General features: G+C 47.1%; 1 protein-coding gene across 4 annotated transcripts in view; it reads left to right on the top strand.

Annotated features, from left to right (window-relative positions):
* Positions 1 to 327: 327 nt before the first annotated feature.
* Positions 328 to 26,482, top strand: part of STX2 (syntaxin 2) — a 39,253-nt gene continuing 13,098 nt past the window's right edge. For 2 of the 4 annotated variants that reach the window (XM_061168948.1, XM_061168947.1), the window contains exons 1-4: positions 10,282 to 10,515; positions 10,613 to 10,687; positions 15,461 to 15,560; positions 26,293 to 26,367. In XM_061168948.1, coding sequence (XP_061024931.1) covers positions 10,447 to 10,515; positions 10,613 to 10,687; positions 15,461 to 15,560; positions 26,293 to 26,367 — 319 coding nt within the window. In that variant the 5' untranslated portion in view covers positions 10,282 to 10,446. Of the gene's footprint in view, positions 408 to 10,281; positions 10,520 to 10,612; positions 10,688 to 15,460; positions 15,561 to 26,292; positions 26,368 to 26,482 lie in introns of those variants that run through there. The other 2 variants (XM_061168949.1, XM_061168950.1) reach the window with 2 other exon arrangements.

Here is a 26,482-nt window from a genome sequence, read left to right as displayed (position 1 = left end):
GTCAGATTCCGCCCCTTCCCCCACCAGGTCCTGTCCCTGTCCCGGCCTAAGAGGCCCCGCCTCTTTCCCCTCTCTGGCCGGCCCCTTCCCTCCCCGATAGTCCCCGCCCACCCCGCCAAGGCTCCGCCCCTCCCCGGCGGGCCCCGCCCCTCGGGCCGCGGCATTCCCGCAGGAAGGCTCCCGCCGTCTGCGTGGGCCTGGGCGCGGCGCCGGCCGGGCGTACGCAGAGCGCGCCGGCGCGGTTGCCGTGGCAGCGCCGGCGGAGGGGACGGCGACCGGCTGGCTGAGGCGGCGGCTGGGCCACCGAGAGTCTGCGGCCGGCCGGAGGCGGCGCCGGGCAGGCCTGAGCGGCGGCGCGCGGCGCCCGGCCGGCGGGGATGCGGGACCGGCTGCCGGACCTGACGGCGGTGAGCGGCGGGCGGGCGAGCGGGCGGATAGCGGTTCGGGCCGGGAGCGCTGGGGGCGCGGGCGTGGGCCGGGGCCTGGCGGGAGGGCCTCGCGGGCCGGGCTGGGGGCGGGGGCGCGCGGGAAGGGGAGGCCAGGTCGGGGGGCGCCGGCCCGTCGGGGCGGCCTAGCGGGTGGGGTCGGGGCGGGGGCGCAGGGCTCCCCCAGCCCGCAGCGCCCCTCGTGGGTCGCCGTCGCCCAGTCTCCCGGACGCCCCGACGGCCCAGAGGCGGGCACTGTTCTGCCCTCGCTGCCGCGCGGCGGGGAAACAGCTTTTGAAAGGGCGTCTCAGGGCAGCGGCCGGACTGGACCTCGAACCCCTTTTCTGAGCTGGGCTCTGCCGCTTCTCCAGCTTGATTCCTTCCCTGGAGTCACTCCATCCTGTCGCCTGGTTTGAATCCTTGCACAGCACTCAGCACGACCAGAAATTACTTGCTGAATTACGGTCCGTCCCACCCTAGTGGGTGTCAGCTCCTGGGGAGCAGGACTTGTCCCCTCGCCCCCTGTCTCGTCCTTGGGGTCTAAGACGGGACCCCGCGCGGTGGGAGTGAACGCACCTGACGCGCCTCCGTTGGGGGGGGGGTGCCTTGCAGGGCTGGATGCTGGGAGGGAGCGGCGAGGCAGGTACGGAGCGGCGCCTTTTGTTTCCCCCTGTAAATGGTTTGCTTTGTGCTTGCTTACTGCCAATAAGCCCAGCTAGTGGAGCGTGTAGGTGCTCAGTGAGTAGCGACAGCAAATGACCGATTATTTTAGTAAGAGGGCAGTGTTTTGTCCCCTTAGGCGTTGGACTCGGGTTTGATGCATTCCACAGACAATGCTGTGAATGAGATGGAGACGCTGAAGCTGTAGTGGATGTTCATAGAGTGTGGGAGCGTTGAAAAATTTTAGGCCAACAGAATTCATTCTTTTTCTTTAGAACTATTCAATACGAGTACTAATTGTGCTGAACGTTTGCATTTTGTTTCCCAGTGCACAGAATCCCTGGCAGCCTCAGACCTGCGCTAGGCCCACTGCCCTAAGGCATCCATTGAATGTCATGAATTAACTTCTCTTCTTTGCTTCTAGAATGGATCTAGCTGTGCCCCAGGCTTAGGAAGGAGAGAGAATAGTCAGATTATTGTCTGTGTTCTGTCAGCCAGATGAGGAATCTTAGTTCAGAAAGGCAGTGAATTATTCATTCTTAAGATTATGGAAATTATGCTTTTACAGTCATCCCCAGAAAGTTTCTTCATAGTGATTTTTCTTTCCTTCCCTTTTTGTTAACGGTCAGGTACTTTGACCTCTGCACTTTGCAGGTCAGCACCGTGTGAAACAGCAAATTACTGTTCTGTTATCTCACTCAAGGGAGTATCTTTCCTTGTTAGAATTAGAAGCTCAAATATTTGTTAAATGAAGAAATGACGAATGTATCACGAGAGAATAGCCAAATTTATGAATGTTGGGGAATAGTAGAAAAGATCTGTCAGTGGAATATGTGAGCAGCTTTTCTTGGCTTGATTAGCAAAAAATAAAGAAGACAGTTATTTATCACTCTTCAGTGTGTGCGTATTTCAGCTCTTATGGCAACAGTGTTGGTAAGAACATGTTTTGATCTAGAATTTTAGAGCAAGAAGTGACCTTTTCTGGTCCAATATCATCTTGCTGTAGATGAAGACTAAGCAGCTGTAGAGCAAGTTAGCAGAAGTTTCTACGTCTGGAGTTGTCGAATCTTGGGCAGAGAATTTTTAAACCTCTCAAAACTTCACTTTTCCTGTATATAAAGTGGGGATAATAACATCTTTCTTGTCTACTCTCATGGAAGAAGCTGTGAAACATAAAATTATCTGTTGCGTGTGCCACTCTGGGAGAAGGTGGGAGAGAGAAAATGGTCTGTAATTACAAGTGCTCTTAATATTTATTAGTTTTTAAAAATGTTTTCAGGAAGTTATAAAAAGGAACCTTCTCCCTGGCATAAAATATTAAGTTAAAATTGAATTTGACATACTTAAAGTTTAATAACTTTTAAGATTTAAAAACTTGTCTGAAAATTATCAGATATAAAAGTTAATTTTTTTTTCAGGAAATGTGTCCTTTCCAGGTAGTTCTTGGAGAAGTTGACTGTCCTTTCACAACCATGTTTCTAAATGGCTGGTGTTTTTTCCTAGGTAAAGTTTAATATTTAATTTTGGTACTTAAAATGCCTGTGATGTCCACATTGACAAATATTTGTGATGCCTTCTAAAGATTCCTTTATTAGCTGCTAAGGATTCCTCCTGAGAAAAAGGTTCCCACTGATAACTACTCAGAAAGGACTTAAAAGTTAGTTTGTCCAGTACAGTTTGTCAAATATAGAGTTAGCTGCTCCTAAGCAGTGATTCTCTTTTTGAGCAGCCAGTTCATCTGGGTGCAGAAAGTTTAAGTGACTTGCCCAACATTTCCTAAACTCTAAATCCAGAAAGATGTTTCTGGTTTACAGAAAAATAAAAGGACTACCCATTCAACAGGCACGAGTACCAGTTCTCTACGAGGTAATGTGCTAGGTGCAGGGGACACAGAAAAATGAACTGGGTGTGTGCGGTGGGTGTGCACAGCCTGGGGAAGGAAGAGTGAAGAAGCAGAAGGAAATACTGTTTAGGAAATAAGTCAATCAGGACGGAATTGCTGTCCTATAAGATAATGGCCCCAAATATATGTTGATTACCTTTAAGAAAAGTTTGCAAATGCAAATGGCTATATTTATTATAGTTAAAAATAGAAAAATTGCAAATTTCAACTGTGGGAATTTGCAGGGTAATAAACATAAACACACAGTAGCTATGTGGTATTCATTAGTAGATGTATGAGAAAATTACCTTTTTAAAAACATTTTATTGAAGTATAGTTGATTTACCATGTTGTGTTTAATTTCTGCTGTACAGCAAAGTGACTCAGTTATACATATACATATTTTTCATATTCTTTTCCATTATGGTTTATCACAGGATGTTGAATATAGTTCCCTGTGCTGTACAGTAGGACCTTGTTGTTTATTGAGAAAATTACTGTTTTTAATACCTGGGTTCATGGTGATGAATTGCAAGTATTATTTATTTATTTATTTATTTGGCTGCGTTGGGTTCGCGTGGGCTTTCTCTAATTGCGGCGAGCGGGGGCTACTCTTCGTTGCAGTGCGTGGGCTTCTCATTGCGGTGGCTTCTCTTGTTGCGGAGCACGGGCTCTAGGTGCGTGGGCTTCAGTAGTTGTGGCACACGGGCTCAGTAGTTGTGGCACACAGGCTTAGTCGCTCCGCGGCATGTGGGATCTTCCCAGACCAGGGATTGAACCCGTGTCCCCTGCACTGGCAGGCAGATTCTTAACCACTGCACCACCAGGGAAGTCCCACAAGTATAATTTTTTAAGCGGCAGGAAAAACTGCCCAGATATTTTTAAGGTTCTTTTTTGGCAGCTCAGATTGCACGCAGAGTGCAGATTGTTACGTAGTAAAGTTTCAGGTTCCAATTTATAAAATAAAAACGTTTTTTTCTAAGTACTTCACTGAAACTTAAAATACTGAGAATTTCATAATACATGTATAATTTAATATATGAATATATCTATAATTTTGAATATGTTTATGGTTTAGAATTTCATAATTTACTAAATCCTGTATCATCATACAGACAGTTCCCACAGTTGGAATCTATATAGTTTCTCCAGGAACTATAATAAACATCCGTTTGTATACAGAATAAAAGAGCAAAGCCTGCACATTTCCACGGGTTAATTACTTCTTGTTTTTAACTTCAAGTCTGTTCATTCTGAACGTAAGGAATAGAGAACCTAAGCGATAACCAGCACCCTCGCTCCCGCGGATCGCCTCGGTCCGGTCTCTCGTGTTCCCACGCGCCCTTCCGCTCCGGCCCTTGCACACGCTGCGCCATGTGTGCGTCTCTCTCCCCCTTTCTCTGCCGGCCCCACCCCTTCTTTTGGCCTCAGTTCAGGCATCACCACCAGGAAGTCTTCCCGTCCTCCTTCCCTCTTGTGTCCCCAGAGATCTTCCTGTCTCTGTGCATCTGAACACACACGAGGTCCTGTTTTCTTCCTGCGCCCTCCCCCAGACTCTGCACCGTTTCCAGGGCAGATGTGTGCTGTCAGGTTTGCTCTGAAGCCTCAGGATTCTGCACAGAGCACCTGCTAGGTGTGTACTGAGTCGTGTGTTTGCTTTTGAAAATGCCCAGGGTTAGGAAGATGCAGATGACAGTGGACTCTGTCGTCTTCACGGCTCTTTGGGTTGCAAGGGACAGAAACCCCTTAGCTAAAGCAGAAAAGGGAGATTGATTAAAGGGTAGAATGTGGCCTCAGACTCAGGGCGGGCTGTGCCGTGAGACCTCACGAGGGGATGGAACCAGGGCCAGCGAGCGACCAAGACCGCCTCTGTCCTTGACTTTCGTCTGCCGAGCTGCTTCTCACTGTGTGTGTCTGTGTCTTTGTTTCCCGGTTTCTCTGTCCTTCTGTGTGTGCTTTATCTCCGCTCCACCCCCATCTCTGTCTCGTCTCTCTGCTCTGCATTCATTCCTTCAGCTGATCTCTACTGAGTGGCTGCTACGTGCCAGGCACTGTTTCAGGCGTGAGTTATGACAAGACCCTTGAAGTCCTTGCTCCCCTGAAACGTGTCATGAGGGAGGGGACAAGAAACAGCCAAGTCAATGAGCAACAAAATGCCTCTCGCGGTAACTGCTGGGGAGGAAATGAAACAGGGGGAGTGGGTGTGGGCGTGGCTGTTTTGGGCTGGGCCATCAGGGGTCTCTGATCAGGGGAGGTCTCTGAGCTGAGATCTGAATGAGGAGGAGCCAGCCGGGCACAGGTCTGGGAGGTGGGCGCTGGGCAGAAGGCACGGCCAGCCGCAGGGCTCTGCTGTGGGCGCAGGTTGGTGTGGAGCACAGGAAGGTGATGAGTTTGATTGTCAGTGGTGAGCAGAAAATGAGAGATGAGGAGAAATCTTTAAACATGCCTTCGAGAGGAGAAAAGCAGAAGCATTTGTGCAATACAGTGTTATTTATGTAAAGTGTAAGTGCCCGCAGTATTTATATAATATTAACAATGGAGGCAAATATGAAGTAAAAATATGAAACAGTGTAATATTCTACCTAGGGCATGAAACTACGACTGATGACATAAATATATGGGAAAGAAATGTTACTGACATTCAACAGCATGATTACCAACTGGCCAACAGTCAGCTTTTACCTATTTTTAATTACAAGTATTCGTTTTTTACGGAAGTAATGTAATTTTGAAATTAATGTATTGTAGCAGTAAAGCTACTACAACCATTGTACATATTTCAAGATAATTATTTCCTCACAATTATCATTTGCGTGGAAGGCCCTAGTGTACGTGTATTTGGAGAACAACCTGGAGAAAGAGATCCAGTGTTTTATCCAACTTTGGATTCTACTAATCTGTGATAATTCAGCTTCTGAATTTTCTAAACGGCATTCCAGTGACAAATGATTCATCTCTGTTAAATAGTCTCTAAACATGGAAGCTACTTGATGTCTCTTCCTCAGAACAGTTTTTACAGAGAGAATTGTATTTTAATATAATGCTGCTTTTAAGGAGAATTGTTTTAAAATTTAACAGAAACGGAATGTTGACATTTGGATGTTTCTCTTGCACTTTGACACTCTGGAAATCAAGTTGGAGAGTATAACCACTGCTCGTAGTAAATGCTTTGCCACAAGTCATTTTGTTATATACAGTAAGTACACTGTCGTAAACAGCAGCTGTTGTACAGGGATCACACCGTCTCAGCTGGAAAGGTTGAACGTGGGCTTCACTGAAGACGGGGCAATTGTGCAGCAGCTTAAACAGCGTTGTTTTTTTCTTTTTTCTTCTTTTTTTTGGCCACGTTGTGCGGCATGTGGGATTTTAGTTCCTTGACCAGGAATCGAACCCGGGCCCCCTGCAGTGGAAGCGCGGAAGCCCGGAACCACTGGACCGCCAGGGGAGTCCCTAAACAGCATTGTTTTGGTAGTCATTTCTTTGTTTCTTTTTTCATGAATGGAAAAGCTAAGACAGTATTACTGGGTCTATTTCCTAATGTCAGGTAATTCTGAGAATTCCAGATAGAGCTAAGAAATACAAGTAAAGGTTTAAAAATGAGAAGGAAAACAGACATTAGAGGAAACAGATTCCAAGTCATTGGCTCCCTCTTGGTCTGAAGGTACAGAAACGAATGATTTACCAGGAAGCGAATGACTGAATAAAGGTCACGCATGACACGTGGGCTTCAGCGGCGAGGAAGAATTGAGTCTCTTTGGTAACTGTTTGTTCACCGCCTCCTGCACGGGGTGTGGTCCCTGTGTGATGTGATAGTAAAATGACTGACTTCCCGTAGGGAGAGTGTCATGTTGGAAACCGTCTCTCCTGAGCCTGGAAATGAATAAGTGTCTCTCCCGGAGCAGGTGAAGTGGCGGGCTTAGGCTCGCGACCGTGTCACACACACAACAGGCATCTTCGTGTGGGCTTCGCCTCGAGGTGGTCTAGTACCGCGGGGGTCAGGGGTGGGGCTGGGGGCGTGCAGGTGAAGCAAGACAGGTGTGGATTGACCGTCGTTGAACCCCTGCGATGGACCCATCGAGGGCCCAGTATGTCATTCCTTCCACTTTTGTACGTGTTGTCATTTTCCACGGCAGAAAGTGAAACAGGCCGAACGCCGAGGCCTCTGAGAACCGCGAGTGGCTGTCAGGGGGGTGAGATGGGCGCCCCCGGCCCCGGGGAATCCCAGCCCTGCTAGGCCACGTTCACGTTCACTCTCTCCCTTCCCCCCTCCCCCGAGCTTCTTTGGTTGAATCTGCAGGGAGTTGGCTACTTACAGTTCAGTCCCTTGAGCCCTACGAGCGCCCCAGCTGAGAAGCGACCGGGTGGGGCGCGGGGAGGGCGGTGACGTGCAGGGCCACTCGAGGAGCGCGTGGAGTCCAAGGCCCGGGCGAGGCCGCCCCGCCCCGGAGCTCGGAGCAGAGCTGGGAGGCCGGCTTCGCCTGGAGGACCCTCGTGAGTGAAGCCCTTTCTTCCGGGAGGAGGGCGGGGCGGGGGCGGGGTTAAGAGCAAGGGCGTGGGCTGGAGTCAGAGGGGCAGGGCGGCCTCGGCTCTGAGCGTCCAGGGCGGCCCTCCCCTCGAGCCTCGAGCCTCGGCCCCTCCTGGCAGGGGGTGGGTCGTGAAGGGACGGGAGCGGGTGTGGGAGGTAAGTTAAGTCGCCCGGTGACTGTGAGCCGGAGGCGAGGGCAGCTCTTGCCGTTGGGGTGTGAGCGCAGTGTGGGTTCTGTGAGGTCGAACCCACCTGGTGCCCAAAGAGGCTGGGTGCTCAGCCGTCCGGGGGGTGCTGTGCGTGAAGCGGGGATGCTGGCAGGCCTCGGGCGGCGCTGGAGGACCGGTGAGACAGCGCGCACGCCGAGTCCTCCTGCCGCCCCGTGCCCTGGCGCGCGGTACCCAGTAGCAGCCGTCTTTCACTTCAGGTGCCCTGGGAGCCCGGAGAAGAGCACTGCGGAGTTGGCGGGCGCGTCTGCACATGACTTTCTGTCGCTTGTTAGCCGATTGCCGATCTGCCTTTAAGTGCTTTTTTGCTTGGAGTTAAGAGCATGGACCAGAAACGATTTTAAGAGCATATTGGGGTATGCACGCCCTGGGAAAATAGCGCCCTTCCGAAACCCACAGCCCCGCCTCTGGGGGCGGGGACGGGATGGGTGTCGTCCCCGCCTCGTCGCCGGTTAGAACCCCAATCTGCGACTCCCGGTAGGTGCAGGGTTCTTTCCTCCGGACAGTGCTGTTCACAGGCTGCAGAGTTAAGAGGAGTGTCTCGGTTAGCACGCTTGATTGGAGAAAGGATGGCGTGAGCGTGCTTCAGCCCTTACTGGTGCGTGCGCGTCCTTGGGCTCTCGTGCCGCGGGCCCGCAGACTGGGGCCTGACCCAGGGAGACGTGCCCTCCCGGCTCTGGAGGCCAGAAGCCAGGGTGTCGCGGGGCCGCACCCTCCCCGAACCTGCGCCAGAGGCCTGCCTTGCCTCTCTCACCTTCCCGTGCGGGCGGCGGTCCTCGGCGGTCCTCTGCGGTCCTCGGCTTGTAGGTGCATCGCTGTCTTCACGGGCCGCCTGCCCTGTGCGTCTCTGTCTCTTCTCATAAGGACACCAGTCACGTTGGGTTAAGGGCCCACGCTGCTCCAGCACGACCTCATCTTGACTGACGGCATCTTCACTGACCGATTTTCCAAATATGGGTCCCAGGCTGAGGTCCTGGGGGTTTGCAACATCTGTGTTTAGGGGGGCACGGTTGAACCCATAGTGCTCGTCCTGTTAGCGGAGCTCACATAAGACGTTCGCAGTGGCAGCGCTGCCCGACTGCAGGCATCTTTCCCCGCAGCTGGCGCCTGTGAGAGCAGGGTCCCTCAGCTCTGAGGGGCGCCGGGGGACTCCGGCCCGCAGCTGAGGGAGCTTCTGCCAGAGTCCTGCGTAGGTGAGTCTCTGCTTTTTCCTCCGAGACCGCCCCACGGCTGTCCCAGCGCTGGTGCCGCCTGGTGATAACACGTTCTTCACGGTCCTCTCGTAAAAGCCCCTCATGTGCGGGAGCTCACGCCTCCCTTAGAGGAACTCGCCTCTTCTCCCTTGCCCGCCTGGATTGTCTCCTCGAGGAGGCCCTGGGGTAAGGCAGGTGCCGAAGCCTTCCCTGGGGTGGTGAGAGATTATTGTTGATTTTTAGGCCAAGTCGATTTGCCTTAGCGGGGGCCCTGGATGGTGCAGAGGGAGGCTGCCTTGTGCTTTCTTGACACATTTATTAAATTTTGTAGCTGTTTTCCTAGCTAAATTTAGTGGAATTTTGTTTCCATATTATTCCTGGGTTCTAGATCAGTAGAGCCACACTTCAGACTATCCGTGGTTAAAGACTCTGATTTCGCGAGGGTTGAGAGAATCCCTGAAATCCGTGGCCACCTCGGCTCTCACAGGGTTTGAGCTGAGCTGACCCACCCTGCGTGTCCTCGGGGAGACAGTCCCTAACAGTTCCCTCCTCTGTATTCTGGCAGGTATCTTTCCTTTTTCCTCCCGAGTCCCCAGCTCTCGCTGGTGGATGCTGTGTCACACGTCCTTGACAAACGCTGTGTGATTCGGGTACCAGGTCCCAGGTTCTGACCTTGTCTCCTGTCCCCCGTGGCTGTAGACGGAGGTCACTTTCTTCCCAGGAGAGACTGTCCACCGTTAGGTTCTTCTGCCTCCCTCGAGGGGTGGGGAGCCCGGCCCGGCAGCATCGCCTGGAACTCATTAGAATGTGATGATGTTCCGGACGTTCTAGGACAGTCACGAGTGCGTGGTCTGCCTCGCCCCGGCCCCGCTAAGTCAGAGACCCAGCCCTCTAGGCGGAGCTGATGCCCCTCAAGTTGGAGACCCACTGGTCTAGAATAACATCTCATTCTTTATTCCTCAGCGTTATTTTAAACTGATGGTACCTGTTTGTGTCTACGTGAAAAATTTTAAAACCAGAATTTTACGTTTTATATTTTTCCATTTTAGTGTAGGAAAAATGATGATGGAGACCCAACTGTTGTTGCTGAAAAGGACCCTTTTATGGATGATTTGTAAAGTACGGTGTTATCCTGGGTCTTCCCAGCGGTCAGTTGCTTTCTTCCTCCGTGTTACTTACTGAGGTCTTCGCTACTGAGTCTTTCCTTAGTAAAGTGTTCCTTGATTATTGAGTGTGGCCGTGACTGGGAGTTACTCACGTAGGGAAAAATGATCAGCGCCAGCTAACATATGTGCAAGTTGCTTGAAAATTATTACGTAGTCTTGAAAAGTGAACTGGTGGTATCAGCATTTTTAATCTTTATAGAGAGTGTGCAGCGTGAGCAGTTCCCTTGTTGAGGAGAAACCTGGCCTGTGTTCAATGGACGTACTCAGCATGGGTGCTTCTACGTCGCTCAGTTCTGAGAGGTCTAGCCATCGTTTCCCCAGGACGTGGCTGCTTCTCGGGGCCTGCAGCCGGTCTGCCCGCCTTGACCATGGCCTGGTGCGGCTCTGGCGCGCTTCGGAGTCGTTACACTTTGGTGCTCTTAGTGAGTTGGGATCTTGTAGGTACCGAACTGCTCTTGTCTTTCAGTTCACTGTTTGTGTCTACGTGAAAATTTTTAAAACCAGAATTTTACATATTATATTTTTCCATTTTAGTGTAGGAAAAATGATGATGGAGACACGACTCTTGTTGTTGAAAAGGACCATTTTATGGATGATTTCTTCCATCAGGTAAGAGCCATTTAATGAAACCCAGACGGACTTTTCTTTAAACATAGTTAAACTAATGTAACTGTGCACTTGTCATATTTGAAATAATACCCAAACTAATATTTTAAAAAGTTGGTGTTTGAATTGCAAAAGTTCTCTAGACTTTTTAGTGCTAGGAAAACATTCTTCCTGGTGATGGACTTGCTCTGGGGGGTGAGAATGGTGATCGTGGGTGTGGAGGGCACATGCGGAGACCGATGCCCGCAGGCTGAGGTGCTGGCCCGGCGAGCAAGGCCCCGGGGAGATGCTGCCGCACCCATGGCCAGCGGTGTTCTCCAGACTCGGGGCGGTTTGGTCCCGGGGAGGGGAAGGCCTGGGGACGGTGCTGCCCCTCAGCTGGTGGTCAGGTGTGCACGGTACACACAGCGAGGCTTCCCTTGCTTTCCTCCTGCAGAATGGCAGTGAGTCCCACATATCAAAGAGCTCATGTTGTGTATTTCCTAAAATCTTTGACTGAATTTTAAATTCCTCTCCTGAGCAGTTTTCCACCTTTCAGAATACTGGTCTCTAGCTCATATGGACTTCTCTCCTGAGAGGTCTTATCCGTAATCAAAGATACGATTGTGGTTGCCTCGGCCTCGGCCTTTCTCTGGGCTGTCCACGTGCGGGCCACGCCCTTGGATCTGACCTCACACCTGTCCGTTCCCTCGGGCTTCCCTGCAAGGCCTTTCCCTCTCCCTCTTAGCCCCCCAGGGCTGTTTCTAGGCTGGCATCATGTTTAAATTGTTAACCCTAAGTCATAGCTGATCAAATTTTGCATAATTTAAAATTTTTGAAATTGAGTCAGAGAACAAATATTTTGACTTTGTTACATATGAAGAAAAGAAACGGGTTCAGTGTAATTTTTTAATGATGAAAACTTCATTTGCAGGACTTGTTTTGATTATGCTGAATCTAGTCTACAAGTTTCAGTTAACTCAAATCTGTTGACAGTTTAAACTGGTCTATCAATACGTGGATTTGAAAATATGTAATATGTTAATAAAAAATATCTTAGAAGTTATCTAAGATAACTTTAGAAGTTATCTTAGAAGTTATCAGTTTTCCAGATCCAGTCAGAATTTATTGAATACCTAGTGTAAGAACCTATTCATTGGGTTTCAAGCATTTATGTTAGTTCTTAATCTTATCTAATGGAAAAAACATGAAATTAAATCGTTAGCTACAAGAACTTACTTTAAGGTACAAAAGAGTTAAGATGGTGGATTTCCGGATTTCACTTTGGAAATGAGACTCTTTTTACTGTCTTTAGCTTACCTACCCACTGTGTAAAATCATTACTTCTCTGATTTTACCCCCTTTACCTAGATGCTTAATTCTTCCATACCAGTTCTCCGGAAAAACACATTTCTTATTTTAAGAATCTCCCAGCATTAAATGTTGTTGTTGTATTTTATAGAAGAATTATATAAATCACTCAGAGTCATTAAGCTGTAGTAACTTAGCGCTCATCCACTTTGGCTGTGGGTGTCTCAGAGATGCAGACAAAAACGGGTGACTCGTGTTAGGGAGGTTTGAGAGCCATCGATTCTAACTTAAGTTCCAGTTTCATTTGTTAAATAGTTGATTTATTTTACAGTTAATTTCTGTGAAATGACTTCTTAAAAAGATAGAGAAGCAAATGATGTTTGTTAATACAAACTCTTTCTTAGAAAATGGCATTCAGATCTTACATATCACATAGAACATTGCAAAAGGTAGGAATTTTGCGCGTGACCAGTGTTTGGTGAAGACTAACATAGTGCTGTAATGAGCGGCTAGGGAATCTCCTCTCTGGGAAGATGATTTGTAGTTGACGGAGGCGGGGGGACCCTGCGTGGTGTGCTTCGTAGGCGTAAATGGACCTGGCACCACGGCGACGGTGGCGCTTCCCTCCTGGTCCCGAGTCGGTGGTCCAGCAGTTTTCTTTTCTTTGCGGACCACGCTGGGACTTCTGCTGCACAGATACTGGTGGCATGTGTATTGCAGAACCCTCCAAGAGGTAAAACAGTGTCTCTCCTACTTTGTGACAGCTGCGTGCTACTGAATTTACTTCAGAAATGCTGCTTTAATGATGGCTCATTGAAATGTAGATCTGTGCACTAAAACCCCTAAGTCGTTATTTGTGTTTAAGCCTGCATGATAAAGTAGCAAAAATTTTAAAAGATTCCGTTTTAATTCTGTGTACTGTTTTTACATGATTAATTAAATTATAAGTATGTGAAGTATACGAAGTTCTGTAGAAACTGACTGTAAATAAATGGAAATAACACCCAGGCCTAATGAAATAGCCGTTCACTGCTCTATGCAAGCAGAATTCTGTGTTCAACTCTCCTCTAAAACGTTGGTTTTCAAAATGTGCTGTGGGGCTTGGACCCAGTGTCCCTGGGGTCCCTAAGGCCCTTCCAACGAGTTCGTGTGGCTGATAACGATTTTCATAAAAATACCAAGATGTTTACCTCTTTCCTCTCACTCTGTCACGAATGGACAATGGGGGAGTTTCCCAGAGGCTACATCAAGTGTGTGATACGGCAACAGACTAAACACAGAAGCAGGTATCAGAATCAAGATGCCTTCCATTAAGCTAGAAATTAGATTTGCAGAAAAAAGTAGATCACTGCTCGTACTTTCACTGATTGGGAGGGGGGGAATTCTGCTTTTTCCATAAAAATAGGTTATTGGTATTAACGTGCGTATTAATTTCCTACTGCTGCTGTACCACAACCGTAGTGGCTAAACCCAACATACACTTATAGCCTGACAGCTGCAGAGGTCCGTAGCTGAAATGAGCCACTGGGGCTCCCGTCAAGGTGCCGGCCGTCGGGGCCGTGCCCTCCTGCAGGCTCGGGGGGAGGGGCTGCGTCCTGCCTTCTCCAGCTTCTGGGGGCACCTGCGTCCTTGGCTCGGGGCCCTTCGCCCCAGCGTCGGGCACCTCACTGCAGCCTCTGCTTCTACTGTCACGTCACTTTTTTCTAAGTTTGGTCCTGTTGGCTTCTGTTTTATAAGGACTCTTGTGGTTACACTGGAACAACCCAGATAATCCAGGGTAATCTCCCATCTCGACTCTTAACCCATCACACCTGCAAGGTGCCTTTTGCCCCGTAAGGTGACATTCTGAGGATGAGGATGTGGACGTCCACCACGGCACGTCGTGGGCTTGTAATTAACTGTCTTCAGTGAATTAATACACGTCGAAGCTGTTTCTCCACTGTGGGAATTATCCGAAGCGAGCTACAGCCTACGTGAGCCAAAGCTCTTTGGGGTCTCCCGTAACTTTCAGGATTAAAGAGGCCCTGAGACCAAACCCGCGGGAGCCGCTCTAGTCCGTAGGGCTCCTCACGCTGGCATCTCACCTCCCCACTGGGATGTGCGTCCCCGGTGCTCAGACATCAGGATGATGGGAGAGCATGCACTCGCACGCAAGCCGCACTCGCATGAGAAGCCTCGCCCGCACTCCTGTCTTCATCTGCTGGTTTTCTCACCTCTCCCCTCGGAAGGTGACCCTTTTCTTGGTTTCTGATTTAGACATCCCGGTGTTCCTTCATGTAAATGTTAACATCTGCAAGTTAATCTCTGCTTATTTTGACCTCTTTCTTGCATCGTTGCTGACATGTATACGTGTTGTTCTGCACCTTGTGGGTATTTTTTTTTTCGGTGTGTTTTTAACTTGGTAATATATCCTGGAGATGTTTTCATATCTTTTGTTAGAGTTCCGTAATGTAACCTAACAAGCCCCCTGTTGATGGACTTTAGGGTTTTCCTCATCTTTCAAATAGAGAAGTTGTGCTTAGTTTCCTAGGGCGGCACAAACTGAGTAGCTTAAAACAGCACAGATTTACTGTCTTCATCTATGGAAGCCGGAAGTCCAGGCTGGTCCCACCGGGATGAAGCCACATTGCCAGCAGGACCTCACGCCCCAGAGGCTCCGGGCAGAGCCCGCTGCCCTGCCTTCCCCACCTCTCGAGCTGCACCCCTGGCGCCCCTCCGCCTGCCAGGCTGGCAGCAGACCACTGTGTTTCACTAGTGTCGCGTGGCCGCCTTCTGTCGCCCCATCTCCACCCGCTTCCCTCTTACAAGTACACTTGGGGTTATACTGAGGGCCCACCGGGGGATCCGGGATTGTGTCGCCCCATCTCAAGACCCTTTGTTTCAGTCACATCTGCAGTTCCCTTTGCCATATAAGGTAACCATCCAAGGTCCCAGGGACTAGGACCTGGACATTTTGGGGGACAGTATTCAGCCTGCCACACTTGTTATGAATCCATCTGGACAGATCTTGCTAATGAATACGTTACATTTTGAAACAAGTAGTGAATAATTTAGACTATCAGAGGCAAAAAATAATGACTAGGAAGGCTTGGTCTCATCAGCTGTCAGTACCTCCCCATGTGAGAATATGATGGTCGGCCTCTTCTACAGGGTGAGCTCCCTTCTTGACTGCACGGAGACCTGCCGTTGGTAGTAGATGCTTCTAGCTGCCATCATCTGTGGTAATACTGGGTCTCGATTGTAAAACTTCTTACAACCAACAAGGTTTTCCTGGTGGCTGATACTGCCTTAGCCATAAAGGTAAATATTTTAATATGGCACATTTCCCTTTATTTTTTAAATTAAACGAATGGGAAAAGGTGGTTGTTTCTTTATGTGGTAATTATTCACTTATTTTCCTCTTTTATCCTTCTCTTTTTAGGTAATGGAAAGTGGTAGCAAATTTGAATTTGCCGCAGTGGTGATGACTTTCTCTCTCTCTCCTAGGTTGAGGAGATCAGAAACAGTATAGCTAAAATAGCTCAGTATGTTGAAGAAGTAAAGAAAAACCACAGCATCATTCTTTCTGCACCAAACCCAGAAGGAAGTAAGTTGTTGGTTTTAAAAAGAAGTGTGTCTGTCTGTCTCTCTGTGTGCCTGTCCCTCTTGCTGTCCATAGCATGGGCCTTAGCCTGGAAACACGTGAGATTGAGCTGGGAGCTTGTAAAAAGTGCCGGAGGCTGGTGGGCCACCCCTCGGGATTCTCATGCCTCTGGTCTGGATGAGCCAAGGCATCGGTGTGGCTTTCTACAGCTTCTGCGGGATCTGGTGTTCAGCCGGGGTGAGGACCACTGATGTGTGATATCCACGAGAATGCATGGATGTGGCCTTGCAGAACTTTGGGGTCACGTCAGTGACTGGGCCTTAGATCCGTATTATGTCCACAGTTAAACAGGAGTGATAGCATTTTGTGTTTAGATGAAAGTTAATAAGAGGTTGATTTGGAAAACGATACTTGTTAGAGCAGGTTTAAAGATGAAGAACAGACTAAAGCGATTTTAAGTCTTCAGCAAAGGCTTTTGTATGGAGTGTGCTGTTCGTAGTGTCTGTTGAGGGCAGCATGTGAGCAAGTGATTTAACCTTAACTGGATATCAGGGCGTTGTTAGTTATAAGGCAGTGTTTCCTTGATCTGCAGTGACAGATTTTGAAAACTTGAAAGGTAGGATGGATCTGGATAAGCTAGAGACTGCAAATTGGAATCCGTACATCATTTGGGGGGATAATTGATATCTTCACAATACTGAGTCTTTTAATCCGTGAAAATGGTCCGTCCCTTTACTTACATCTTCTGTAATTGCTCTCAGTGATGTTCTGTAGGGTTCTCTGTCGAGGTCCCACACACCTTTCATGGTAGGTGATGCTTTTGATTTTAATGCGAACAGTATCTGCTGTAAATTTTGTTTTCTGCTTGTTTCCGTATATGGAAATACAGTGGGTTTTGTATGCTGACCTTGTATCCCGTTATCTTGCCTAATTTCTTAATTAATTTTACTAATTTGTTTGTGGATTCTGTTAGGTTTTTTCTGCACCCAGTCATGACACCTGTGAATAATCACAGTTGTCCCTCAGTTCTTACGCTTTTTATTTTCAGTTGACTTATTTCACTGACTTTCCATACAGCATCGAATAGAAGTGGTGATGGGAACACGCTTATTCTCAATCTCGGAGGAAAGTTGAAAGCAACTTTGTTAGGTTATTTGGTGTGGCCTTACATTGAAAAAATAACTTGGTATTAAATTGAAGAAACTCATTTTGAAGATTTTGCATGTCTTATAAAATAATGCTCTGGGCATCTGTAGATGCCCTGTCTTACGATTTAGAAGGATGTTTCCCAAAGTGTGTTCCTGGAGCATGAATCTCAATAGCTAGTATATGAAACAAGACCTCTGTGGCCAAATGCATTCGGAGTCCTCTTCACACCACATCCCCACTTGGAAGTTACAGAGTAATAAAGGCTCTGAGAAGTCCTGCAATGAAGAAACCTTTGCTTAGTGGAGTGTTTCACAAATGTATTTGCTCACAGAACTTTTTGTGTAACACCTGTTAACATCTTGCTTAATTCTTGGGGAAGTTGAATTTGAATACATATTACTGTATTTTTTTCTTTGGAGAAGTTTACCTCCAAAAAACTTCTGCTGCCAAGTAACAGCGGCTACAACAATGTTGGAGTGAAGTTAGGGCTCTTAACGCTTCGCAGTAGTCCCTTCGGGCTCTGAATAAGACTGTTGTTTCCCGTCTGTGTTTCACAGCAGGGTGTGAACCAGAACGTAAGAAGCGATGTCTCGCTGCTCCCTGAGTTGGTCTCTGTAAAGAGCAACGTGGTTACTCCTGCCCCACGATGCTGGGCCCTAGGAAGTGCCCAGGGTGGGGCAGGGGGCAGTGGGCTGCTGTCCCCCCAGCCCTTTGTCCTGGTGGGTGGGGAGGGGCAAGGTGGAGCTCCAGCTCCTCGGTGCCCTCCCTGCCTGGGCTCCTGGGTGGGCCCGCAGAAGGGGTTCCAGAACACAGTGGCCACCGGGTGGCGCCACCCCGCGGCCGGGCCCTGGCCCGTTGGCTTCTGCTCCAGATGCAGGGCTGGCTGGCCGGCCAGGTCGTTTCATTAACCTCAGTGACAAGATCCCAGAGAAGGCTTTGCCTGAGAAGCTAACAGAGGGCCCCTTTACTCTCACTTTTCTTTATTGACTTTACATTTCTGTACTTTCTTTTTTTAAGAGGGCCACTGAAAATGTGTAAGTTTCAGACCCTCCGAAACATGGACCCACCTGGTGGGAGCCTGAAATGTGTGTTATTCAACTTTCTGGATCTTGCTGGTGATAGCGTCACGGCTGGCATCACCATCAGAGAATGGAGGGGATTTTACTCATCAGTAACATGTCTTGTAGTTCCTTTGAATCAGGAGTCAGAGCCCTTCTTTTCATCCCGTGTTTTAGGTATGGGCGCCTAAGTAGTCACAACCTGTTGCTAACATTTTATCTGCCCTTCTTTTCCATCTGCATTGTCACTCTCCTGGGCTGGCCTCTCTCGTCTCTGTCTGAGCTACGACGGTTACGTCCGGTTGCCTCCCGTCTCTAAATCCTCTCCTTCTGTGCATTTTGTGCTTTTCTGCTGGAGTACACGTTTCAGACTCGCTAGAGAACTGTGTGGTCACCACTTAGTGTAGAGAGCCTCTTCTCAGGTGAGCGGTGGGTTCAAACCCCAGTTCCACCGTGAATGCACTGTTTACCTCGGACAGATCGCGCAGCCTTCCGTGTAAATGCCGACTGCTACTGTCGTCAGTGCGTTTCCCCCTCATCACCTTGTTTCCATCCCATCCTTCCTCCTGCTTCCGCGTGAGAGGTGTGTGTCTCCTTTTTAAGGGCAACTGTGGTATGTGGCCTTGAGCTGCCTCTCGCTGTACTTCCATCCGGGCTCCTGGACCGGAAGGCCGCCCGTCTGCCTGTCCAGGCGCGTCTGTCCGTCCAAGCGCGTCTGTCCGTCCAAGAGCGCCTGCCCGCAGCCCTGCCTCGCCCCGCGGCGGCTGTTCCTTCCCGAGAGGGGCCTCGCGGGCCTCCCCTCACCCCGGCTGCGCTGCAGGTCCTGCCGGCAGCCTCAGCCCTGGTCCTTGTCCTCCCTCCTTAGCGTCCAACCCTGCTGACCGGCTCCCCTGCCCCGCCCCCATCCTCTTCATCTTTTAAAGTTAACCTGTTTTACGTTATCAGAGTTAATTATGTGCTTTATCCTGGGTATTTTGGAAGAAAGCAGAAAAGAAGAAAAAAAAACAACGCTCATAACCTGTCCCGTGGTGATCAACACCGTTAACATTTCGGTAAATATTTTTCTAGCAAAAAATATGTATAAAACATACACTTTTAAAGAAGTGTACGGGACTTTGCTGGCGTACAGTGGTTAGAACTTTGCCTTCCAATGTCGTGGGTAAGGGTTTGATCCCTGGTCAGGGAGCTAGGATCCCACATGCCTCGCAGCTGAAAAACCAAAACATATAAAAAGAAGCAAAATTGTAACAAATTCAGTAAAGACTTTAAAAATGGTCCGCATCAAAAGGAAAAAAATCTTTAAAAAAGTGTAGCGTTTGGAGCGCCCAGTGGCCTGTTGTGTTACAGCGTACCTCTTTTGCTGAGGAACAGAGCGTTCCAGGACCCTTTTCTTAATGGCTCCCCGGTGGTCGTCTGTCTGTCGGCTGTTTCTGCGGGAGCAGAACGGCCTGGGGCCGGATGGCAGCGTGCCTTTTACTGTTTACAGGTAGCTTGCTTCCAGTGTGTGATGGGTACTGCAGGGACCTCGCACTGTTGTAGTGTCATATATGATTGTTAACTTAAACTTGCCGCTGTGCAGAGCAGCAGGGACCAGGCTGAACACCGGACAGGTGGAGGCCCGTTCATGCCTTGCGCTGGCCTTGCGAGGCCGGTGCTCCCCGCGGGTGTGTCTGAGAGCCGAGGATGTTGGGGGTTGGAGAGGGTGGGCAGTTAGTGCAGAGCCTCGAGCGCCCTGAGACTGAGCCGGCTCTGCCGTCCCCGCTGCTGTCCTGAACCGGTGCCTGACAAGCACCGGGCGGGGCCGCAGGCTCACCCGGCGTCCGGGTTTCACCGTTACAGACCACTCCGCCCCGGGCATCCTCGCCTACCTGTGTGTCCTTGAGTACTTGTCAGCTCACCTCTCGGGGCAGCATTCCTGGGAACATTGTGCTACGTCAAGGGACTCGTCCCATTAAATGTTCTTTTCACATTTTTGGTTTGAAAGTTTTCTAATTTATGGGAAAGTTGCAGTTACGGTACAGTGAAAACTCACGTTCCCTTCACCGAGATTCACCAATTGTTAACATTTCGCCACGTTTGATTTCTTTCTCTTTGTGTTTGTGTGTGTATGTGTATGCATATGTGTGCGTGTACACACACACATTGCACATGTATATATACACATGCATACATACACACACATGTTATTTTTGCTGACTCATTTTAGAGTGAGCTGCAGGCCTTGTGACCATCCACCCCTAAGTACGCCCGTGTTTATCTCCTAAGGAGGAGATTCTCTTGTAATTATCTAATTCAGAACATTTGATGTTGATAAAAACTCTGTCTAATCCACAGTCCATATTCTCAGTCAAAAATCATCACGTTGATATCCTTTATAGCTGTTTTCCCCTCTTTCCAGGGTCCGATCCAGACACCTAGGCAGATAAAGCCTAGACACAAATGCCTTTATTTTTATTTATTTGTTTATTTATTTATTGATTTGCCTGCGCCGGGTCTTAGTTGCGGCAGCGGGATCTCCGTTGCTGTGTGTGGGATCTTTTAATTGCGGCGTGTGGGATCTAGTTCCCTGACCAGGGCTCGAACCTGGGCCCCCTGCATTGGGAATGCAGAGTCTTAACCACTGCACCACCAGGGAGGTCCCACAGACGCCTTTAGAATCGTCCTGTCTCGGTGGTGAATTGAACCTTTTCCCTCAGGAAGGGTCCCTCTCGCCTCTGGCGATGCTACGTGCCTTCCTGTGCCCTTGCCTGATGCCGACAGAGCTCGACCGGACTCTCTGACTAGTGTGTGTGTGCTATATATTTCCTCATCATTTTTCTTTTCATCTTTCTATATCCCTGTATGTTAGATGTTTCTCTCATCTCTCTTGTAAATGAAATATAGTTGGGTTTTGTCTTTCTGTCCCCTTTGATCATTTTTTGGTCTGTAATTAGCTCTTGTAGTCTGTTTCCTGAAATTATTGATATATTGGGGCTAACATTCATGATCGTATTTGCTTTTTATTTTTCTTGCCTGTGCTATGTTACCTTTTCTCTCTTTTCATGCTGTCTTTTGGATTCGTTTTTAAGAATTTTACCCTCCCCCATTAGCTTGCTTCTATATTGTATTTACTACTGTTTTAGTAGTTGTCCTGTAGATCTCGGTATGCATTCTTGCCTTGTTGAAATCTAATATAAATCTGTATTTTTACTTCTTACAAGTAATAGGAGGACCTTAGGAACCTTTAACCCTGTCCTTTTTTATTGCTGTTATCATCATATATGTACTAGATAAAAATAATATATATTTATATTTTATATATATATTTTTTTAAATTAGTTAATTAGTTTTTAAAATTTTGGCTGCATTGGGTCTTCGCTTCTGCACGCAGGCTTTCTCTAGTTGTGGCGAGTGGGGGCTACTCTTCATTGCGCTGCGTGGGCTTCTCATTGCGGTGGCTTCTCTTGTTGTGGAGCACGGGCTCCAGAGCACAGGCTCAGTAGTTGTGGCACGCGAGCTCAGTAGTTGTGGCTCACGGGCTCTAGAGCTCAGGCTCAGTAGTTGTGGCGCATGGGCTTAGTTGCTCCGCGGCATGTGGGATCTTCCCAGACCAGGGCTTGAACCCGTGTCCCCTGCATTGGCAGGCGGACTCTTAACCATTGCGCCACCAGGGAAGTCCATATATTTTCTATTATTTTATACAGTTAATATAGATTTGGATCTACCCACATATATACTATACCAGTGCTACTCATTTTTCTGTATCTTAAAACTTTCATCTGAGATAATTTTTTTTTCTTTTTAGAAACTACCGTTCTTTCTTTTAGTAGGGGTATGCTATTGTCTGAAATTATCCTTGCTTGATTTCATTCTTCAAGGATATTTTCAGTGAGTATAGGAGTCCAGTTAGCAAGTTGTTTTCTTTCACCGCCTTGAAGATTTTGAAGATAAATTTTCAATGTCTTTTTTTTTTTTTTTAAGTCAGCTAATTGTAACTTTTAAGATATTTGATTTTTAGTCTTTTGGGTTTATCAGTTTTACTTTCATGTTTCCAAATGTAGTTTTCTTTTTATTTATCCTGTTTCTTATAAGACTTCTTGAATCTTCAGGTTGATGTTTTCTGACAGTGTTGGAAAAATCTTGGCTGTTTTCTCTTCGTAAATCACCTTTGCTCCATTTTCTGTCATTTTTGTTTTGAGACTTGAATTATATGTGTTTTAGACCTGTTCACTGTGTCCTTTACACCTCTTGCCCTCTGTTCTCTATTCTCCATTATTCTGTCTTGCTATATTTTATTTTGAAATCTTTCCAATTTGTCTCCTGACCTCTCTTAAGCTATTACCTTTCAGATCAGGGAATCTCTCTTCACCCATGGAGTTATTTTTGGTTAAAATAGTTTTCAGTCCTAGAATTTCATTGGGCTCCTTTTTCTCGTGTCCTGTTTCCTGATAAAATTCTCACTGTTGTGTTTTACCTCTTTGCACATAATTATTTTAATGTCTGTGTCTGATAACTCCGTTAAGACAGCTCTGTCATTTTTCTTGGGTGTTATTTTGTCTTTGTTTTCCTGGTTATTTTTGATTGAGAACTGGGCTTGGTATATGAAGGCTGTGGCCATAGTATGAGTCCTAGGATAGTATTTTCTTTTTTTTGAATTTTTGAATTTTATTTTATTGATGTTTTTATACAGCAGGTTATTATTAGTTATCCATTTTATACATATTAGTGTATACACGTCAATCCCAATCTCCCAATTCATCCCACCACCACCCCACCCCACCCCCATCCCTTTCCCCTCTTGGTGTCCGTACGTTTGTTCCCTGCATCTGTGTCTCTATTTCTGCCCTGCAAACCGGTTCATCTGTACCATTTTTCTAGGTTCCACATGCATGCGTTAATATACGATATTTGTTTTTCTCTTTCTGACTTACTTCACTCTGTATGACAGTCCCTAGATCCATCCACATCTCTACAAACGACCCAATTTCGTTCGTTTTTATGGCTAATATTCCACTGTATATATGTACCACATCTTCTTTATCCATTCGTCTGTTGATGGGCATTTAGGTTGCTTCCATGACCTGGGTATTGTAAATAGTGCTGCAATGAACATTGGGGTGCATGTGTCTTTTTGAATTATGGTCTTCTCTGGGTATATGCCCAGTAGTAGGACTGCTGGGTCATATGGTAATTCTGTTTTTAGTTTTTTAAGGAACCTCCATACTGTTCTCCATAGTGGCTGTTTCAATTTACATTCCCACCAACAGTGCAAGAGGGTAGGCTCGTATTGCTATAAACTTCCCTCTTAGAACTGCTTTTGCTGCATCCCATAGGTTTTGGATCGTCGTGTTTTCGTTGTCATTTGTCTCAAGGTATTTTTTGATTTCCTCCTCGATTTCTTCAGTGATCTCTTGGTTATTCAGTAACGTATTGTTTAGCCTCCATGTGTTTGTGTTTCTTACGTTTTTTTCCCTGTAATTGATTTCTAATCTCATAACATTGTGGTCAGAAAAGATGCTTGATATGATTTCAATTTTCTTAAATTTACTGAGGCTTGATTTGTGACCCAAGATGTGATCTATCCTGAAGAATCTTTCATGTGCACTTGAGAAGAAAGTGTAATCTGCTGTTTTTGGATGGAATGTCCCATAAGCATCAATTAAATCTATCTGGTCTATTGTGTCATCTAAAGCTTGTGTTTCCCCATTAATTTTCTGTCTGGATGATCTGTCCATTGGTGTAAATGAGGTGCTGAAGTCCCCCACTATTATTGTATTACTGTCGATTTCCTCTTTTATAGCTGTTAGCAGTTGCCTTATGTATTGAGGTGCTCCTATGTTGGGTGCGTATATATTTATAATTGTTACATCTTCTCCTTGGATTGATCCCTTGATCATTATATAGTGTCCTTCCTTGTCTCTTGTAACATTCTTTATTTTAAAGTCCACTTTATCTGATATGAGCATTGCTACTCCAGCTTTCTTTTGATTTCCATTTGCATGGAATATCTTTTTCCACCCCCTCACTTTCAGTCTGTATGTATCCCTAGGTCTGAAGTGGGTGTCTTGTAGACAGCATATAGATGGGTCTTGTTTTTGTATCCATTCAGCAAGCCTGTGTCTTTTGGTTGGAGCATTTAATCCATTCACGTTTAAGGTAATTATCGATATGTATGTTCCTATTACCATTTTCTTAATTGTTTTGGGTTTGTTTTTGTAGGTCCTTTTCTTCTCCTGTGTTTCCCACTTAGAGAAGTTCCTTTAGCATTTGTTGTAGAGCTGGTTTGATGGTGCTGAATTCTCTTAGCTTTTTCCTATCTGTAAAGGTTTTGATTTCTCCATCAAATCTGAATGAGATCCTTGCCGGGTAGAGGAATCTTGGTTGTACATTCTTCCCTTTCATCACTTTAGATATATCATGCCACTCCCTTCTGGCTTGTAGAGTTTCTTCTGAGAAATCAGCTGTTAACCTTATGGGAGTTCCCTTGTATGTTATTTGTCGTTTTTCCCTTGTTGCTTTCAATAATTTTTTTTGTCTTTGATTTTTGTAAATTTGATTCTTTCTTTCTCCTTGGGTTTTTCCTGCCTGGGACTCTGCGCTTCCTGGACTTGGGTGGCTATTTCCTTTCCCATGTTAAGGAAGTTTAAACTATAATCTCTTCACATATTTTCTAGGGTCCTCTCTCTCTCTCTTCTCCTTCTGGGACCCCTATAATGCGAATGTTGTTGTGGTTAATGTTGTCCCAGAGGTCTCTTAGGCTGTCTTCATTTCTTTTCATTCTTTTTTCTTTATTCTGTTCCGTGGCAGTGAATTCCACCATTCTGTCTTCCTGGTCACTTATCCGTTCTTCTGCCTCAGTTATTCTGCTATTGATTCCTTCTAGTGTATTTTTCATTTCAGTTACTGTATTGTTCATCTCTGTCTGTTTGTTCTTTAACTCTTCTAGGTCTTTGTTAAACATTTCTTGCATCTTCTCGATCTTTGCCTCCATTCTTTTTCCGAGGTCCTGGATCATCTTCACTATCATTATTCTGAATTCTTTCTCTGGAAGGTTACCTATCTCCACCTCATTTAGTTGTTTTTCTGGGGTTTTATCTTGTTCCTTCGTCTGGTACGTACCCCTCTGCCTCTTCATCTTGTCTGTCTTTCTGTAAATGTGGTTTTTGTTCCACAGGCTGTAGGATTGTAGTTCTTCTTGCTGCTGCTGTCTGCCCTCTGGTGGATGAGGCTGTCTAAGAGGCTTGTGCAAGTTTCCTGATGGGAGGGACTGGTGGTGGGTAGAGCTGGGTGTTGCTCTCGATAGTATCTTCTTTTGTAAGAGATGATTTTTAAACATTTCTGGTGGTTGGCCATGGGCACCAGCTTTCTGGACCTGCCTCCCCTTTCTCCAGGGTGTGGTCTTCACCTTCAGCTCAGCTTTTTCTCAGCTTCTCAAGGCCTCGGCTGCCCCTGGGTTCAAGCAGCTCCAATTGCTGGGCTAATTTCTCTTGGTTTTCTTCTTTTGAATCTTCTTTCCTGCCTTTATAGGTTTATGACGTCCAGCTCTTCGGATTGTTCTCAGCAGGAGGACTGATAGGAATGACTTAGTCCACTGGAAGAGGAAGTTCCCAATATTGCCCTTCTTTTCAGTGATTTGAAATCCTGCCTTTATCAAATACAACCTCATGGCCACCTTCTGTAGCTTGAAGGGTTAAGTGTGGTAATGCCTCTTGTATTTCTCTAATTAATGCTTGAGCCCCTGCGCACCTGTGTTAGCAGGAAGGTCCAGTAATTCCGTACTGAGTGACCCCCAACCCTGGGGCTTTCTTATCCAGAGAGGTGAGCCCTGCTTTGGAATGTCCCCCTGCACTCTCAGTCCTCAGTTGTGTGTCTGTGGCTGGTCAGCGTCCCCGGCTGTCCCCCCGACTCTGGTGCATCGTGTCCTCAGCTGGGTAGACCCCGCACAGACCCTCCTGCTCCACGTGCACTTCCCCTTGGACCCCTTCCCCGACCCTCCTTCCCCACACGCGGTGGCGGGGCCTCTGGGGGTGTGAGTTCAGCCTTCCCCAGTGCAGGAACCCGCGCTCCCGCCAGGAGCCCGCTTTGATGAGAGAGGGCAGCAGGAAAGAAATCAAACACGTGGAGGGTTTTGTTCTCCCAGAATATGGTTCAATTTCTGCTTTCCTTTTTCAGGTCTAGGTGTTAGCACTGGGTTCAGGGAACTATTTCATCAATTAATTGGTATAAACCAGGTATCCTCAAACTTAGGTGTGCGCCAGAGCCGCCTGGAGGGCTTGTGAAGTCGCGGTCCTGGCCCATCCAGTGAAGTTTCCTGTGAGTAGGTCAGGGGTGGAGTCCAAGAATTTGCATTTCTACTAAACGTCCACCTGATAACGGAAGCTGCTGGTCCAGGACCCACACTTTGAGAACCACTGGGGTGATCAGTAGTTATTCTCAAGAAACAAACAAACTTGACTATTTACCAAGAATATTGTTCTGTTTAGGTTTGTTGAACATTGATGTTGGATATTATAACTCATGTCTTTTTTTTTTTTTTTTTAATTTTGTAGAAATAAAAGAAGAACTTGAAGATCTGAACAAAGAAATCAAGAAAACTGCTAATAAAATTCGGACCAAGTTAAAATGTGAGTGTAAAGTTTTGATTACATGTAATCATTGACGGTGGGAATGTGGGTAATTATTATTTTCTTCTTTATAACTTTTTATTCTTTTACATTTTCAAAAGTTAAGATTGTGACC

Source organism: Eubalaena glacialis, chromosome 15 (assembly GCF_028564815.1).
Source record: "Eubalaena glacialis isolate mEubGla1 chromosome 15, mEubGla1.1.hap2.+ XY, whole genome shotgun sequence".
NCBI classification, from domain to species: domain Eukaryota; kingdom Metazoa; phylum Chordata; class Mammalia; order Artiodactyla; family Balaenidae; genus Eubalaena; species Eubalaena glacialis.
Note: the sequence above shows the minus strand (reverse complement) of the source record. Positions and strands in the feature narration are given on the sequence as shown.